Genomic DNA, 20039 nt, shown 5'->3' on the forward strand with positions numbered 1-20039 from the left:
ACGGTTTCCCTATCTATTTGCCATGAAGTGATGGGACCAGATGCCATGATCTTCGTTTTCTGAATGTTGAGCTTTAAGCCAACTTTTCACTTTCCTCTTTCACTTTCATCAATAGCTTTTTTGTTTCTCTTCACTTTCTGCCATAAGGGTGGTGTCATCTGCGTATCTGAGGTTATTGATATTTCTCCCGGCAATCTTGGTTCCAGCTTATGCTTCTTCCAGCCCAGCGTTTCTCATGATGTATTCTGCATATAAGTTAAATAAGCGGGGTGACAATATACAGCTTTGACGTACTCCTTTTCCTATTTGGAACCAGTCTGTTGTTCCATGTCCAGTTCTAACTGTTGCTTCCTGACCTGCATATAGGTTTCTCAAGAGGCAGATCAGGTGGTCTGGTATTCCCATCACTTTCAGAATTTTCCACAGTTTATTGTGATCTACACAGTCAAAGGCTTTGGCATAGTCAATAAAGCAGAAATAGATGTTTTTCTGGAACTCTTTTGCTTTTTTGATGATCCAGCGGATGTTGGCAATTTGATCTCTGGTTCCTCTGCCTTTTCTAAAACCAGCTTGGACATCTGGAAGTTCACGATTCACATATTGCTGAAGCCTGGCTTGGAGAATTTTGAGCATTATTTTACTAGCGTGTGAGATGCGTGCAATTGTACGGTAGCTTGAGAATTCTTTGGCATTGCCTTTCTTTGGGATTGGAATGAAAACTGACCTTTTCCAATCCTGTGGCCACTGCTGAGTTTTCCAAATTTGCTGGCATATTGAGTGCAGCACTTTCACAGTATCATCTTTCAGGATTTGAAATAGCTCAACTGGAATTCCATCACCTCCACTAGCTTTGTTTGTAATGATGCTTTCTAAGGCCCGCTTGACTTCACATTCCAGGTTGTCTGGCTCTAGGTGAGTGATCAGGGAAATGCAAATCAAAACAGCAATGAGATATCACTCTATACTGGTTGGAAAGGATATTATCAAAAAGGCAAGAGAGAACAAGTGTTATTGAGATTGTGAACAAATGGGAACTCCTGTAAATTATTGGTGGGAATGTAAATTGGTACAGCTACTATGGAAAACATATAGAGGTTCCTCAAAAAATTAAAAATACAAATACCATATGGTCCAGCAATATACAAAGGAAATGCAGTTACTATCAAAGAGATTGCTGCACCCTCATGTTACAGTAGCCGAGACATGGAAACAGTCCAAATGTCCACTGATTGATGAATGGTAAAGAAAATGGTATACACGCACACACAGCCTACTAGAATGGTTTTCACCCAGGAAAAAAAAAGGAAATTTGTGACAACATGCATGAACCTTAAGTTACACAATCCTACATATCCATTATACCTCAATATAGCTATTAAAGCATCCACATGGATACAGATGATGTGTAGAAAGATACTTGATTACAGACTGGACCCAAACAAGGTTTTCCCCCAGGTTGTGGCTACTTTTACATAGGGAATATATTGCATTATTTTAAAGTTTTAAAGTTTCCATGTCTTTGATTTATTGCTAACATTGAATGTTTTTCATGTTTGTTAGCTACTTTTACTTATGTATTTGTCAGTCAGTATTATCCATTTATTAATAGGGCTTTTATTATCTCTTTACACCTTTAATGTTATAAAACTTGTGTTATGAACTTTGTATATATTTTAAGAAATTATTTTGACGTAGGTATAAGGTATTTTTAACATAAAAGTTTAATATATACTGCTATTTTGCAGTTTCCCTTAAAAGTACTATCTTTTAATCTTGTTTGATACATATACGTATATTCAGAATTTTTCAGTAATTGTACCTAGGACTATTTTCCTTGTGATGATTTCCTACTATGACAGTCCTTTTCCTTTAACTGATCAGTTAGTCATCTAATTTTCTTGTAATTTTTTTGAAGTTTAATTTTTCCTTTTCCTTTTATTCCCTGTTCCTCCTCATCTTTTTCTTCCCCTTCCCTTTCTTTTTCCTTCCTTTACTTTTTTTCCCTTTAGCTTTATGTTCACCCTTTTGTACCATTTGAAATGTATTTTGGCCTTTGGAATGAAATGAACATCTGACTGTTTTTTTCCCACAAATAGATAGCCAATTGTCCCAACACATTAATTGACTAATTCTTCCCTTCCCTTCCAACAGTCTATGATGAGATTTTTCATCAAAAAGCCAACAGTTTTTTTTTTTGAATCAAGGTTATTCTAGGCATTTTATGAATGTTGTTCTCCTCCTCCTCTTTGCTACTTTTGTAAACAGGATTATTTTTCCATTTCTAAATGTCTATCTTTAAAATTAACCCTTTAAGGAGTAAATTTTAAACTTTAAGTTGAACTCTTTATTTAGAAAATAATTTGTCTTCTTTTCACTGACCCATACTCTTTATAACAGAAGCAAAAAACTTAGAAAACTCATGTTGTTGGATATTAGAAGTAGACAGAAGCATGACTGACAAGGCCAAAGGAGGGCGAGTTCTTTGAATGCATTCCTTGTCTTTGTTCATCTTACTCGTCCATGTCTCAATTCAGAGCCACAGCTTAAACCTGGGAGCCCCAAATCTCCAGATCACTGTCATGCCTCACTCTCTCTCTCACTATCCAAGAACTTCTCTTGTGTAACTTTAAGATGTACAGTGTAATGATTTGATATATGTATTAAATTCTGAAGTGATTATCATAATAGTTAACATCCATCACCTCATATAGTTAAAATTTTTTGTGTGTCTAGTGAGAACTTTTAAAATCTACTCTTAGCAGCTTTCAAATACACAGTACTTTTGATACTTTCAACTTTCAAATAGCAGTATAATATTGTTAACTTAGTCTCCATGCTGTGCATTATATCCCCAGGACTTATTCATCTTGAAACTAGAAGTCTGTAAGTGAAGTCAGCCAGAGAAAGACAAATCCCATATGAAATTGCTTATATGTGGAATCTTTTTTTTAAAAAATGAGATAAATAAACTTATTTACAAAACAGTCTATTTACAAAACAAACAGGCTTAGGGAACGTTCTTATGGTTTCCAATTAATAGAACTTGATTTTAAAAAAATTTTAGGGCGACCTAGAAAATCCCATGGACAGAGGAGCCTGGTAGGCTGCAGTCCATGGGGTCGCTAGAGTCGGACACAACTGAGCGACTTCACTTTCACTTTTCACTTTCATGCATTGGAGAAGGAAATGGCAACCCACTCCAGTGTTCTTGCTTGGAGAATCCCAGGGAAGCCTGGTGGGCTGCTGTCTATGGGTCGCACAGAGTCGGACACGACTGAATCGACTTATCAGCTACTCTCTAAGCTTGTTTCCTTCTCCATTGTGATGCTAAATTATCAGTATTTGAAGTTGTCTGGCATTTCAGATGAGGTAGTTAATTTTTTTAAGTTAACTGTGACTTGGTGGATTCAGGTAAGCATCTGTTGTTTGCAGGCAAGATCTGATGCATTACAGACAGAGCTATAGCAATAGGAGAATTGAATTATGTAACTATGTTTAAGAATGGTTGACTTCTTTCTGAATACTTTTGAGAAAAATGGGTTACTACGTTACCTAAACATTAAGATCTGTAAACAGGCCAGGTTTTAGATAAAATTACCACTACTTTGGCAAATTTAACTTAGTTTAATTATTTAATTTAGCTTCTTCGATTACATTTGCTTCAAAAAACACGTCCTTCTCATTTCAAGTTAAAAGAAAAAAAAACTATGTACAGAGGGAATTTGGATGAACATTCTTAAGTAGTCTGCTGTTAACAGTATTACTATAGCCAAATAAGCTTTGGGGAGCTCAACCTTTGAACTGTATTTTGGTCACCAGGAAAAGGTGCCTTTTTATAAACAGTTTTAAAAATAAAAATGATAATGTTGACTTTAGCACTGCTGCGCCATTACCACCGGGCTTATGACACTCAGAAAGCAAGGACGACTGTGTACAGATTCGATCTTCCAGACTAGTAAACAGAGCCAGTTCTCTCTCCACACATGGAGAGTGTCACATTTACTAATTAAAAGCAAAAGCTCTCCACACTAAGCAGAGTAAATAGATTTTAAGTGGAGTGAATGTCTGTTGGCCCATGGGAACGACTCCATCCTGTGAGAGGAATGAGTAGTTCTCTGAAACACTTTCTCCTGTCATAGTCACATTCCCAGATCATCACTAACGTCTAGTAAGACTTCCACCAAAAAAAATTTTTTTTTCCTTCAAGTCTTTCTGTTTAGAAAGTACTTTTTGATACCTTTCTCTCACCACTAAAAGCACTCTAAACTTTCAAATCAAGTAGGTTTTAAGACTAGAAGACATAGAGAATATCCACTAGACAATAAATTTACAAATTAACTTACCAGGACAGTTGCTCAAGACAGGAGGAATGAGCAGGAGGATTGGGTAAAGAAGGGAAGAAAATTGATCATTTTTGTATATTTAATATGAGCCACATGTATTTAAAAGATTTTCTCATTTACTATGGAGGTATCAAACACTTACATGACGTTTCTCTTTGCTAGGCACTGTTCTAAGTCCTTTACAAATATTAACTTTTGTGATTCTTGTAAGTCCTACATTAACATGATAAGCATGTACTATATATATAAGTTGGCCACCATAATCTTTTAGTCAACAGTAAATTGAAGCACAGAAAGTTTAAGTAATTTGCTGGAAGTGATGTACCTAGTAAGTGTCTGGGCCAAAATTCAGACCTAGCAATGTGGACCTTCATCACTGGGCTTTGCCATCCTTGGAGCTTCACATCAATTCTATAAGGCGGGCCTGGTGTCTATCCATTTTAGAGCCGTGGATCCTGTGTCTGGTGAAATAACTCAGGATCAGCCTTGAACTTATTTTCTTTCCCCACCAAGTTAGCATTTCTTATGTACTTCCTGTTCTTATTAATGATATCAAGATTTACCCAGTCATCCAAATCTGAAATTGAATTACAGATTTCATTATTTTCAGCTGAGTATCTGAGCCCTTCTTTTAATCTCTTCTGCTATGTATTAAATTGGGCCCTTATTATTCTGCCCTAAACCAAGGATTGTAATCTCAGATGCTTACTGGAAGCAGGGAGGTAGGTGGTACAAGGAGTGAAGGAGCCTGGGCCTGAGGAAGGAAGTTGGTGAACTCTGGCAGGAAGTGGGGTTTTCAGGGACCCACTGCTTCTGTCCTCGCCGTCCATTTGCAGGCAGGATTATAGGCTCGAACTTGACAGATTGGATTTTTCGAGAGGAGCCAGAAATCTGGATTTGTATGTGAAATCTTCTCATTTCTGAACCATAGTACAAGTCACGCAAAATTTGGTTGCAGGCCCTCAGTTTTGTTACCCCTGACCTTTTATTATTGAGTCCTCCAGGCTGATTTACACTCCTCCAGTCTAGTCTACTCAGCCTTCTTGCATCCTCCCCATGCTAGCATAATCTATCTGAAGTCCCAATCAGATAGAATTGTAGGGGAGGTTAGCAGGATCAAAAGCATTAAAACATGTAGCATTTTTGGAAGAGTTCTTGGTACTTGGGTAAGTGCTCAATAACTGTTCTTTATTGTCCTTCACTTACTGAAAGGCCTTAGACAACTTCCATTTATACTCAGGATAATTTTTTAACATGGCCAGAAAAGCATTTTATGATTCCTGACTGACTTTGCACCTTCATCTTTGGCTATTTCACCAGATGTACTCAAGCCATTCTCTACACTTGAGTGTGTCAGTTGATTTCAAGCCCTTTTAGCCTCTTCCCCTTCTGCCCTGGCCTTCTGACTTGTGGACTCTTTGATCATCACCAACAAGAGTCAATGGAGGCATCTCCTCTCTTAAACCTCAGTCTGTACTTCGCCTTGCCTTTCCCTTGTGTCACCCTAGGACTGGGAGCTCCTTAAGAGCAAGGACTGTGTTTTCCCAGTCTTCGTATTCTCAGTGCTTTGGCAGTGCTGGCACATTGTGTGTATCTGCAGTAAATGTTGGTTGGAGATAGTACGACTATAAAAGTTAGTATTGGCACTTGAGCTCTCACCTGACAGTGAATGTCTTGTTCTTCAGATGGTACCTCAGAGAGGAAAGAAGCTGTGGCTGCTCTGTTGGGGACCCAGAGGGCAGTGTCCAGCCTGAGGACCTGTTGGGATTCTAGGTTGCACCTAATAATGAATCTAGGAAAATGTTTATTCTCCAAGGCATTAATGATGTTCTGCCCTCTGAAATGTACTTGGTGAAAGTTAAGGTGAAGTCATTGGGTAAATCGTACTGGTCAGGTAAAGCAGCTCTGTTTTTCTATTTCAGAAGTATGATGGTAAATGCTTGGAGACACTACATCTATTTATAGATGGCCCCAGTGCCAGATTTGTTATCTCCTTTCCCCAGGCTTGATAAACGAAAGAATGCTGAACTGCGATTGGTAGCTTCTCCATTAATGAATAGGAGAGTCTGGACAAAACACGTGAACAGGAAATTCAAGGACACCTACTGTTGTTTTTATCAGTGCAGGAATTCTAGACTTGCAAGTTATATCCTGTTCTTTTTCTGGCTGAAGAAAGGGCTTTAGTAAATAAAAGACAAAGAACAGTGTGAAATCCATTAGAGGAATACATTTGCAGTATAACAAGTGCCAGTTATCCAGATCATTCTTTGTAATAATTTGGTCCCTTCTGTTCTTAGTTTTGCTTAATTTTAATATTATAAAGCCTATTTGTTTCTGGTTAGAGAGTAATAATTTTTGTTTTATTTTGTTTTTTAAGCCAATCTCTAAAGGACATTATTTAATCCAGATTAAGGGAGGGAGTTTTGGGTTTTTCTGTAGTTGACTCTCTCAAGTAGTATTTGTCTCTCTGAAGGTTAATATAACACCAAATGATACTGTAGTTTTTAATCCAAAGGAAATTGTTAGATATGAGACATATATAATTTAAAATCCATTAATTTTGAGTTCAGTTACTCACCATCATTTATAGAATGCAGACTGTGTGCTCAGCACTTTGCCAGGTGCTGTAATTTTGTTACAGAGATGAACAGACATCGGTTTTGCTCTGATTAGGTTTTTAAACAAGGCATACACTTCCATGTATGTATAATGTGAATGGAAAAACCATGGTGATCATGGTTAAATTATATAGTGTTTGGAAGTCTCTTTTCATCACTCTATATCCCTTCTGGATTTTGGAGTTATAAGTTCATTTCATCTTTCTATGGAAGAATCCTTCTCTTCTTTTTATGTTTACCCCTCTTTCATAAAGACTTCAGGTTCATAAATCTTCATCTCAAACTGTCTCACATTTTTTCTGCACTGCTAATGCAAACGCTTTCTGTGGTTTGGAGTTGTTTTTAGTACCCCAACTTCTTTATGTTTCACAGAAATTTCCCCCCCAAATTTTGCTCAGTAATATTTCTGGCCACTCCTAGCCCCCTAGTTTTGCATCATCTGGGAAAGCCCTGTCAGCAATAGGGCTTAATATTGGCCATCTCCTCCTGCCACTTTGAATGGGCAGAGGTGTCCTGGGCAAGATAGTGGTCAATCTTTTTTTTTTTTTAAGATTCCACTTTCTCCTTGTGCCATTAAACAGTTGAATTGAATAAACAATTCTCTGTTTTGATGCCGTGGTCACCAACTTTCTTAAGTCTTTACATCTAACTTGCCTACAAAAACAGAGTGCATTTGCCAAAACGTGCAAGTTATCTGTTTCTTGTTCCTCTGTTTCTTACTGTGTAAATCCGTGAATTGCCATTATGTCTTGTTTATCAGTCTCTTTTGAACTTTGTGAGGATTAAGTATCTTCCATAATCTAATTGCCCTGGAACACTGGCAGCTGAAGGCCAGACCCTGCTCCTTGGCAGACAGAGCAGAGCAGCCTGTTTTTCGAGGCCCGTTGGCAGCCTGTCAGCTGCCACACCCTGAGTTCATCATACATCCTTCTTTCTGACTTCTAAAAGCATTTGTGTTGTTTAGTCACTAAGTCGTGTCCACCTCTTTGTGACCCCCATGGACTGTAGCTCCACCAGCCTCCTCCATCCATGGGATATCCCAGGCAAGAACACTGGAGTGGGTTGCCATTTCCTTCTCCAGGGAATCTTCCCAACCCAGGGATCAAACCCGCATATGCTGTATCTCCTGCATCGACAGGCAAATTCTTTACCTCCTAGCCACCTGGGAGCATTACTGATGTGTTATTTCTTTGTGCTTTTTCAAGGGGCATTATAAAAGGTTTTATTTATTAGTTTTTTTCACCATTCACTTTTTGAAAGGAAACTATAAACCTTGGATAACTATAACTGAGTCTTGACCTTTTTTCCTCCTGCCGATTGGCAAACCAATTTGAAAATTCTCTTGTCAGCTACAGATATTCTGGACAAATCAGAAAGTACTCTTAAAATTTCTAGATATTGCTCTTTGTTGGAGTTTCTAAGTCCCCCCCACCCCCTGCCAAATATTAAAAAAAGTAATAGGCACTTTTTAAAACCAGTGTTTGAAAATAACTGTGTATAAACTTAAAATTTATATGCCTAAAGGGGGTTCCCTCAATACTGCTGCAAATGTCAACCTATCCGCCTTTATGAGGATTTAGGATACATATTACTTCATTAACGATGCAATGTAATGGGAAGTCATACAGTAAGAAACTACTAGACTTCCTAAATTTATTTGACTTCTTCCACTTCCAGCCAATCTTCCAGCTCCCGCCTTCCTCACCAAATCCCCAAGTGCCAATTAGCAAACATGACTGGGGATGTTTGCTCTGTACTATCCCATCCCTTCTTTTCCTTTCTTTGACCTTTCTGCATCCGATCCTGAAACATAGACCATGAACCCAGTTTTCTGAGATTTCCAAAGATAATGTGGCAGCATTGCCTTAGGTAGCATTCCAAGCTTTGTCATCATGTTCAGTCGTGTCCGACTCTTTTCAACCCTGTGGGCTGCAGCCTGCCAGACTGGTCTGTCCATAGAATTTTCTAGGCAAGAATACTGGAGTGGGTTGCCATTTCCTCCTCCAGAGGATCTCTCCTACCCAGGGGTCAAATCTATTTCTCCTCCATGGAAGGTGGATTCTTTATCACTGAGCCACCTGGGAAACCATTCCAAGCCTAGTGCTCAAAAATCACTTGGCCAGGATAATTCCTGAGCTCATTTTATTATTGTTTCAAAAATAATATTCACTATTATTAAAGCACATAAAAAATTAAACTAAATGCCTAAAATAATGTCTTACATTTGTATAATTTCTACGTTGTGTTATCTCAGATGGCCTTAGACTAGGCCTGTAGCTAGCTACAGTACACAAGTACTGTAATTCCTGGGTCTGAGGGGAAAGTGACCTGAGTTCAGAGCGTTGTGGTGATTTGAATAGGACCCTGGTGGCTCAGATGGTAAAGCATCTGCCTGCAATGCAGGAGACCTGGGTTCAATCCCTGGTTTGGGAAGATCCCCTGGAGAAGGAAATGGCAACCCACTCCAGTAAACTTGCCTGAAAAATCCCATGGACAGAGCAGCCTGATAGGCTACAGTCCATGGGGTCACAAAGAGACGGACACAACTGAGCAACTTCACTTTCACTTTTTCACTTTCATGTAATCATTTAGCAGCAGAACCTGCATTAGATCTCCAGATATCTGACTCCAAGGTTCAGTAAGTTTCTTTTTCTACAGTTGCCACCCTTTATAGGCAAGTTTTGCTAATTTTTTAAACTCTCCTTTCGCCCCATCCCCTATTTGATAAGTGGACTCATTTCATTGAGTAATGCCTACTCTGAGTCCAATATAGTGCTATCAAGGTGAACACTCAAGAACGATTCAGGGCAAGTTCTTGCCCAGAAGTGCTCCAAGTTTAGTGGGATAGGCACATGATGTGATCAGCGCTTATACCTGGGGTATTTGTTACACGTGGCAGAGAGCACACTTGAAATAATGCCATTTGGTCTCTTCTGGTAAATTGATGTCTCTCCTGGCAGGGAACCTTAGGGAAGTCACCACAGTAAGGCTTCTGTCACATTGGGCTGTGAAGGATCAGCAGTAGCCCTGCAGATAGAGCATAGGACAGAACTGGTTCAGGAATAGGTCATGCCAGGGCTTGGAGGCATGAAAAGGCCAAGTGAGTGGTGAGGAAGGGCAGCAGATAAGGCCAGAAAGGCAGATTGGAGATAGGCGGGGTGGGACTCCGAAGCTCACCAGCTGACTTTTCCAAGTTTCAGTTCCTTTCTTTACTGGGCTGTTGTGAGGAAGAAATGCAATCATGCTTGGGAGTGCCATGGTCTTAAAGCCTCAGGCAAAAAGGGGGAAATTAATGAATAAACTCTCATAAAGTTTCTGATAGATATCAGCAGTCTGTGTATGAGTTGTCCTTATTTATCTTGCTGAGCTCATTTGACTTGCTGTACATGCCATGGACAATTTTAAACAAGTAATGTGATCAGCTTCTTGTTATAAAAAGATTCAGAGTAGCTAGTAGAGAAACAAGTTTATGATGTTAAGATAATAAGTGCAATTTTAGACATAATGAGGTTCAAGCAGTAGATTGAGGTATAAACTCACTAAGACAGCAGCAGAACTGGGAGTTTGCCATAATTAAATTGTTTACTTTCAACCTATGTATGACTTGTCTCACATGAAGAATGAGATTCCTGGAGTGTAGTTCAGTTCAGGTCTGTATCTAGGGCTCTGTGTCTTGCTGTAGTTAGTTAACGAGAGGTTGGTGTTGGGAGTAGGTGGCAGATTTGGAAGAATACTTTTAGCTATTAATGCAACGTTGGATAGTTACCCTGGCAATCTGGATCTTCTCTAGTATGGTCTGTAATGATCTCCCATCTAGATTAGCAAAAGCTTCTTTAATGTATGGAGCCATTCTAGGTTTTTTGTTCTGGGTATTTTTTGGGGGGCAGTGGGGTCTAGATGTGGACTACAGTGAGCAAGTCTCTAGGGTCAGTGCCCACCAGAGTTCAGTCTTAACATTCCTTATCTTGTCTAATTGTCTACCTTATCTTTTCCTTATTGGTTTTGTTGTTGTTGTTGTTTGTTTGTTTTTTGGCCACGCCACACAGCATGTGGGATCTTAGTTCCCCAACCAGGGACCAAATCTGTCCCCCTTGCAGTGGAAGCATGGAGTCTTAACCACTGGAACTCCGGAGAAGTCCTCACATTATCTTCTTTAAACCAGTACTTTGCTTGGCTGGCTCAATGGTTTTTAAAAGTTGGCACCTGCATGACTTTAAGTAAACAAACATTGTCCAGGAAAGACCACAGAACTTCCCTGTTGTCACCTGACTTGATTCATATGTTTTTGCTTTCTGCCTGGTTCCTACAGGCATTTGAGTTTCATCTGAAAATGAAATGGACCTATCAGTCTAGAGTAGTGTACTAGACTTTGTCCTAGCACTATTTGGAATGACTTAGGATTCAGGATGAAATAGGGTATCCATGGACTCCATTCAGAGGGGCTTGTTTCTGGGGCATCCTTGGTTAAGCCTGCATTTCCACTGCAGAGGGCACAAGTCAGGGGATTAAGATCCCACATGCTGTGCCACGTGGCCAAAGGGGTTTGCTTCTAAAAGTAGATTTTCCCTAAAACATAATACCCATAAGAATTGCTCTGACAGATGTTCGTGTGCGTATTTGATATAACACTACTTGATTCATACAATTTATATGGCAGAAACTACTTCTTGCTGTTTAACTAAACTTCATTAACTCTTTTGGAGATGTATGTTTATTGGGTCATAAGTATTAGCAAAATCTTGTGAATTTTATTTAGTAATCAGTAAGACAACCACAAAATTGATTGAACCTTTCTTGTTTTGAATGACTGGTGAATATGTATGTGACTGTGTTCGTATTGCGTGTGGACTGCTACTGGTGCTTCTTGAGTGTGATTTACATCAGCCAGCACAGAATTATTTCTGTTGCTTTGGGAATGGTGTATCTTTCTCTTTCTTTACTATATTTACTAAATACTGTGTTTCATTATTATATTATGTTACTTATAATGTGAGAGACTCCAGTGTCTTAACTGTTAGGGTACAGTGTTGTTGCCTAGTAGAAATCAGGCCATTTCTAGAGTTTGTTAAAAGAGATAGAAAGTTTTCTTTTCCTATGAAATAATTTGTGTCTCTGTGTCATTCTAGTTTCTGTTACTATGGCAATGACGGCAGGGTCTACAACCACCTTTCCTATGAGCAACCATACCCGGGAAAGAGTGACCGTCGCCAAGCTCACATTGGAGAATTTTTACAGCAACCTAATTTTACAGCATGAAGAGAGAGAAACCAGGTATAGTAAAGGCTGGTCAACATTTTCTGTGTAGTTAAAGAAGCTATTATGTTGCAAGTGGGATGTAAACATGTTGTCCGTTAATAATATAAATATTGTGGATCCTTGAATGCTGATTTTAAGTTTCTCATAATGACAGTATACTTGGTTACTTGTTTTACCTTCACAGAATAGTGTCTTGTCCTGGCACCAATATATTTATATCTCATGTTAATTGATGTTTTAAACAATGTTTCTGACATTGAGATTATGGTATATCTTTATACTTTCTTTTTTAAAAAAACTTTCTTTTAGAGAGCTAATTCATGAATGACTGCTTTTAATCCAGAAATATTTGTAGTGTTGTGCGTATATCAGTGGGAATGAGAGAATTTTTTAAAAAATGACGTTATTTTGCCTTCAGAAAACTTAGAGTAAGGAAGATAATGCACATGAATATTATATGAAAGGGTGAAAAGTATGCCCTTTGAGAAGGGTGAAGAAAGGAGAGGCTGTTTTTGACAAAGGCAGCTGGGAAGGCTTCATCAAGGTTGATGGCATTTGAACAGAGTCCCTAAGGAAGAGTACTATTAAATATGCATGAAAGGGAGAAGGGAGAGGTTAACCAGCTGGAGGGAGGATACTGGAGACAGAAGAAAGCACCTTACCAGGTCAGGCATTGTCCAATTTAACTCCAACTAAATTTTTACCATTTCCTGCGAGTCGTGGACACTTCAGATCAAAGCTATTCTCATGGTAGTAAAGAGCCTTGAAAAATTTTGAACAGAAGATCTAAATGATCACAGGTGCTTCTCTGGAAGACCACTTTAGTTGTGTTGTACAGAATGGATTGTGGGAGGAGAAATTAGAAACAGGAAAGGATGTAGTCCCAGCCAGTGGAAAGTAGGCTAGCTTTAGGATTATGCCAGCAATAGTAGGGAAGATCTCAGTGAGAAAGATGGGAGAAACATGGCAGCTACCCAGATAAGGAATGTGAGAGAAAGAAGTCAGTGCTGGCTCTGAAATTTCACACCTGGGCAAACAGAGAGTGGTATAACTTAGTGAAATAGAACTCACGGGGAAGAATCTGGTTTTGGATGTAATTTTGGGTGGGTCTAACTACAGATTAGACGTGGCTGGGGAGAGTACAGAACTGGAAAGTGAAACTCAAGTGACTGTTCAGAAGTCAGCTTAGAGGAAGGAAATAGAAAGCTAAGAAAGGTAGAGACTAGTGAGGAGAGTAAATGCGTCTTTGATCAAAATTCCTAGAAGAAAAGAGGAAAGAGAATGGAACAGAGGTGAATTAAACTGAGTTCACCATCAGTAGACGTTCCAAAAGATTCAACTTAGGCAGAACGCAAGTGAGCACACTCAGAGGATCTAAACGTAAATATGTAGATAAATCTCAGCCAAAATGGACTGTATAAGAAAACTTTGACAATAATGATACTATCTTAGATATTTTAAAGAATAGAACTAAAGTATTTTTCTACAGTAGACTATCAGGAGGGAAGTGGAATTAAATTGTTCTTAGAGATCAGTGTGTCCTAAGGATAGGGATACAACATAGAGAGGAGTAAAGATTAATTAATTTCAAGCTTTGACAAATTAAGAATGCTTGTTATAATTTCTAGGGTGGCCACTAAAAGAATAAAATTAGTTTGTAATTTTCAAATTAATAGAAGGAAAAAAAGAGCTAGGGGAAAAATAAGTTCAGAAGAAAGCAAGGGAAAAAGAAAAACTGAAATACCTAAAAGTAACCACAAGTAGAAATCACACCATAAGTTAGAAATAAAACATATAAGAAATTACTGTAATTGTAAATATATTGAAAGTCTGAAAGTGATCAGATCATCAAGGAAGACTGAATGAAGTAAAAGAGAAGCAAGGAAGGAAAGTCCTGTATTTTTTCAGTGGCCACTTAAGTTACCATCTTTCTCAGTGAGAAAGATGGAAAAACATGGCAGCTACCCAGATAAGGAATGTGAGAGAAAGAAGTCAATGCTGGCTTTAAATTCATGAGAATTTTAAAGGTTCATTATTGCCTTTTATTGCTGAAACCTTAAAGTAACTCAGTTTTGCCTTCTGTTCCCAAACAAAAGAAAATAGATATAAAAATTAGTTTTTTAAAAAAATCATGGTAAGTGCCATAGAAGTCAAATTAAATAGCTCATGTTTCCTAAAAGCTTGTACTTTAAGGAACATGTGATGGATTTCTTAGGCTTAATTAATTGGATAAATGCATAAGCCAAATAAAGTACCAATCAATACAAAGCTTAAGATCATTTCAGGAGGAAACTATGTTTTAAGAAGGGACAAGAGAAGCCTGTGGGTCTTCTCATTTAGGTATGGAAACAGATGAAAGTTTTTGCATCTCTCCCCAGAAGGAAGGATAAGTTACTGAGTGTTGGCTTTAGAAGACGAGCATAGGGATTTGACAGAAGAATAAAGTTGTTTGTATATTGATAGTCCCTCCTGTGATAATGGTCTTCTGACTCTCTGGATTCTTCTTGCAGAGAAGAAAACTCAGATCATTCACCAAGCAGCTCTGGTGTCTAGAGGGGCATGATGGCAGACACAGAGTCCAGTATCAGGAACTTAGTCCATTCAAAGGGTTGGCCTTGGGCAATCATGTGTAAACAAAATATAAAAATCAGTGTGATTAGCACCAAGGTAGGTGCTTATTACTAGAACTGAGGAAGTAAGTGGAGAATATTCTTATAAACAGCTGAGTTATGAACAGGCTTTAGATAGTTTTGTTATGAATTTTCCATAAGAAATAAAGAGGATCTTAACAGTGGTTTAGGAAAGAGCTTCCCTTTGGGCATATTTTCATAAGCATCATGGTTTCAATCCTCAACCCTTATGGATAAATCTTTGAACATTAGTCTTTTTGTAGTATGCTGCAAAACTAATTTGGAAAAGCTCTCCCAGGTTTATCATTAGGACAAAAAAAAAAAGCAATACAATAGAAATGAAATACTAATAGTCACTTGGAAATGAGTTGCAAAGTAGATACTACAGCTGTCTGTCTGGTTACCAGTTATTTCATGCATACTGACCAACACCACACATCCCCTCACCCCACCCCCGACTCCCTCTGTAGCTTAAGTAACTTCAAGGGTACATTTTAAAATATTGAAGAACTGAACTTGGCTATACCTAGCAATGCAAATATTCTAGTAGTTAATGGGTTATTTTCTTAATGTATATATATATCACTTTCCAATTTCCCAAGAATTGTAGTAGAATCAAATATACTTAATTGCACTGAACATCTTTCCTTGATTAATTAGGAAGATCAAGTTTAGAGGTAAAGTGAAGGACGTAGACAAGCTTTAGCTGATAAGCGTTAAAACCAAAGTTCAAGCACAGGGAAGCCTAGAGATATCTACCTTAAAAAGTTTTACTTTTAGTCACTATAGTTACCTTTTTATACATCTAGGATAAACACTGATAAATGTTAATGATTTTGGAGGTTTGAACATTAGATAACAGAGTTTTCCATGTTAGAACATGAGTCACCTTTGCTAACAATTCATTTAGGCAGCTTTAGAAGTAAATTATTCATTTGGCTAGTATAAGACAGCTAAATCTGGACTGGGCTCATATTTTGAAAAATAAATATATATATACACACACACATAATCTTTTTAGTGATTATTTTGATTCAACTTGAAAGATTTGTTTTTTAGCAGAGCAAACTGAAGTGTAAATTTGAAAAAATAAATGTACATTTCTTAAATGGAAATACTTAGGAACACATTTAAATTTAAATTATTTTTTCTTCTAAAAAGGCAGAAGAAATTAGAAGTGGCTATGGAAGAAGAAGGATTAGCAGATGAAGAGGTAATGTAAGCTGTAATTACTATGACTAATGCCTCTGTTATATACCTGAAAGTCACTAAATCTGAAATGCTCTCACTACAAAAAAAAAATAGCATTTAGTTATGTGATGTGATGGATGTGTTAACTAACTTTATTGTGGTCCACATTTCACAATATATATTCACTTGTATCAAGTCATCACATTGTAGGAGATGCCCTGGTGATGGACCCCATGCTTCCACTGCTGGGTATCTGGGTTTGATTCCTCTTTGAGGAACTAAGATCCTGTGGATCACATGGCATGGCCAAAGGGTGGGGAGAAAAATTACCACATTGTATACCTTAAACTTACACAATATTATATGTCAATTACCTCTCAATAAAAAGGGGGAAACTATAATAACTGTACAAAAGCTACCCCAGTGGCTTTTTCAAGTATTAGCGCTAGTGGTAAAGATTCCTCCTGCCAGTGCAGGAGACATAAGAGAACATGGGCTCGATACCTGGATCAGGAACATCCCCTGGAGAAGGGAATGGGAACCCACTCCAGTATTCTTGCCTGGAGAATCCCACAGATAGAGGAACCTGATGGGTTACAGTCCATGGGGTCACAAAGAGTTGGACATGACTGAAGTGACTTAGAATGCACACATGATCTTATAATTTAGATAGTGTGGGTTTAATATTTGAACGTGGTTCTTCTTACTGTGTTGCTATGATGGAAATCTTTGAAAGGGGGAAGCTTTTTTTTAATTCTAAGAACATATATTCAGTGAATAGTATCTACAGTATTCTAGGTGTGAGGAATAAGAAAAGAGGGCTCCCAGAAGAATCAGTTAATTGCCAAATCTTCTTTTAAATTTTCCTGCATGTTTCTTAAAACCTCCTGGTTCACTAGTCTGGTGCCTGGAACCCAGTCGTGTAAATGGCTGTGTATTTCACCTGAAGACTCACTGCCCCCAGCTAGTCTGTCTTGTGTTCTCAGCCATGTTCCCACCCCCAGTTTTCCTATGCACTGCAACCAGGGTTACCTGTCAAAACCCAGATCTGACCAAGTCACTCTTTTGTTAATACCCTTCACTGGCTCCCATGTTCTCTCAGGATAAGGCCAACTTGTAACGTGAGTGGATATACAAGTCCCTTTATAATTTGGCTTTTGCTTCCCTTTCTCTCACCTTATCTCTTGTCACCCCACCACCAGGCTGCTCAATGGGATAGAATTATTTTCATTTCCTTGCTCCTGCCTGTAGACTTTCTTCTGTGCATCTCTGCTGCTTGGAACTCTGCCTTCTGCCTGCTTGAGTTTCACTACTCTTCAAGATGCTTTCTGTCTCTTTCTAGGCAACACGTCCACTGGGACAGTACACTGTTCTTGTCCCTGGGACAGCCTTAAAACCATCTTCCCAGAGTAGAAACTCCATGACATCTATTCAGCATTACGTGATCCGGGCTGGCAGAGGGCTGGGATAAATATTTGGTAAATGAACAAATGGACAGTGGATCTCTCCCTAAAGAGTTCATAGATTAGAAGGAGAGATTATATGTGTGTACATGTACAAATAGGTATACATGATAGAATGTGGCAAACTTTGAAAATATGGAGGGATTTTTTCCTAGTTCAGGGGATCAGAAAAGGTTTCACGGAAGAATTAACAGTTGATTTGAATCCTAAGGAAATAGGTAGAATTTACATGATTGTTAAGAGGTACATTCAAAGTAATGAATATGTGCAGCATATTGCACTTTAAAAATGAACTATATGAAAGCAGATGTCCAAAGGCCAAGCAAGTGTCATAAACAAGAGAAGCTGGCCACATTGGTTTCCTAGGGACATTTCATCTTTTGATCTAAAATATTTTACATACTTAATTTTTTTTTTTTCATTTCCACGAGGAAATAGATTTTTTTGTCTTGTTCTAAAGATTTTCTCCTCACAGTTTATCTTTTAATAAAGAATACCACTTTTCACTTTGCTGAAAGAAAACAAGACCACCAGCATGATTATACCGGTTTCCCATGACTGGCACTGGGGTGGATGGAGGTGGCCTGGTTTCAGGGCTATCCTGTTGGCCCAGTGAAGCCAAGTTCTGCTTTTCAAGAGAAGCTGGAAATCTGGACTTGTATGACATCATTTGCCTTTTCAAAATATTGGCAAGTTAGAATGATTTAAAAACAACTTAGGGGCCAAATCACATGCATGTAAGAGTTGAGTATAGCCTCTCATCCACACCAGGAGGTACTAAGTACATCTAGAACTGTTCTCTTTAATTCTCTTTAACTCACAGAAAATGTGAGGCTCTAAAAGTTCTCAGTGGCCTAAAATAACCATGTATAAAAACATCCAAAAATTTCAGTAAAGATATTAGAATTCACAAATGCTTCTTGTTGGGCCCCATGCTAAGCCCTAGACTGTCACAAATAGACATGGTCTCTGAAAGAATATACAGTGTGCTGGAACTGTCTTTATGTGGGGTGGATCTTTTCAAAGTAAAATTGTTTTATAAAAATAAATTTATCCTTAATGCATTCTGTAATAGAAACTAACTTGTGAAATGTAGCCATGAGAAACATTTATAAGAGATGAAGTTGTTACCTGATGTATTCCATATCTTAAAACTTCTGTGTACACTGTCTTCTACAAAAATTGAGCACCCTGCAAAATGAGCATTTGAAGAACACTCATTTGAAGAGGAATGGAGAAAAAAAAAGAAAATGGTGTATTTCTAGTTCCATCTCCTTTTAAATCCTGCCTAACATAGAATATTATTTACTGTAAGGGAAAACCAAACTGCACAAGTTTAAGCTGCAAGAGAGCCTTGAAATGTTAAGCCTGCCCGTAGATTTCTGTTGTCATCTTCAAGAGGAAAGAATATGATTACCAAAAATATGATTATAACTTTATTTGCTTTCCAAGATGACTTTCCAATGATTTACACAAGTTGTGAGCAGATATATCAACATGCTTTTTTCATCAGTTTTTTAAGAAATGTGAACTTGTTTCAACTCTCTTTGGACTACAATGTGGACTTTGATACTATGGATAGGTTTTTTTGTTTTTAAAGTACTATGACAGTGTCATAGGTGATTTCCCTTCTTCATAGGTTTGTATATTCCATACACTGTTATCTCCCTTTCACCATTTAATAGCTGTCTCCTGACTACATAAATATTGTTTACTTACTACACTACACAACCTGTCAAATAGTAATAAGCATTACTTTCTTTGACTGCCTCTCTTGTCTGTCGACTTTGAGCATAATTTATGAAACTGTGATGAGGTCTTTTCCATTCAGATTAGACAAGTTGGAGTCTGCATCCAACTGTACATTGTTAAATCCATAAAGCCAGAAATTCAGCCTGCCTTTCAGAATTCTTGTATTAACCATTTGTGTAATTTTTAAAAGGGTCTTTGCTTCTTTGAAAACTGGTGTTATAATGCCACCGTGTGGCCTTTTTAAGTTAGAGTCAGAGTTTATAACAAGCTACTTCTGAACTATCCTTTTGTTTTACTAATAATTCATTTTTCAACATTATTGATGCAAAAGGCATTTTTAAACAAAGAAGTTCTTCACTATTTTCACCACTGGTGTGACTTCATTAAGCTGTTTAAAGGTGTTTAGATTGAAGACATAATTTCATGATTTTATTTTTGTAGACTTTGTTAGAAGTATCAGAATTCCATCGTGTTGATGATGCATACTTGCATATTTCTAATTAATAATTCACTTTACCAATTTGGAAACAGTTGCACACAGGGGTAGGAAGGGGCTATTCAGTGGTTATATCTTGAACTACATTTAGGAACAGTGCTTCTGAACCATTTCAGTCATTTCGACTTGTTTCTTTCAGACCTGAACCTCTGCATGCTTGATAGGGTCCAGTTGAAGATGAACTGGGGCTTGATCTTTTCACTGATTTTGTTTGTTACCCATTCTGTGTGACCTCCACTATGTTATTGTTCCATTGCTAAGTTGTGTCCAACTCTTTGCAACCCCATGGA

General features: G+C 38.0%; 1 protein-coding gene across 1 annotated transcript in view; it reads left to right on the top strand.

Moving 5' to 3' along the window:
• The window catches only part of STK38L (serine/threonine kinase 38 like), an 81504-nt gene that overhangs the window by 42614 nt on the left and 18851 nt on the right, over positions 1-20039 (top strand). The window contains exons 3-4 of the mRNA XM_010856014.1: positions 12088-12232; positions 16009-16060. Of these exons, the coding sequence (XP_010854316.1) occupies positions 12099-12232; positions 16009-16060 (186 nt within the window). The 5' untranslated portion in view covers positions 12088-12098. The remainder of the gene's footprint in view (positions 1-12087; positions 12233-16008; positions 16061-20039) is intronic.

The sequence above is a fragment of the Bison bison genome, unplaced genomic scaffold (assembly GCF_000754665.1).
Source record: "Bison bison bison isolate TAMUID 2011002044 unplaced genomic scaffold, Bison_UMD1.0 scf7180017864370, whole genome shotgun sequence".
Classification (NCBI taxonomy): domain Eukaryota; kingdom Metazoa; phylum Chordata; class Mammalia; order Artiodactyla; family Bovidae; genus Bison; species Bison bison.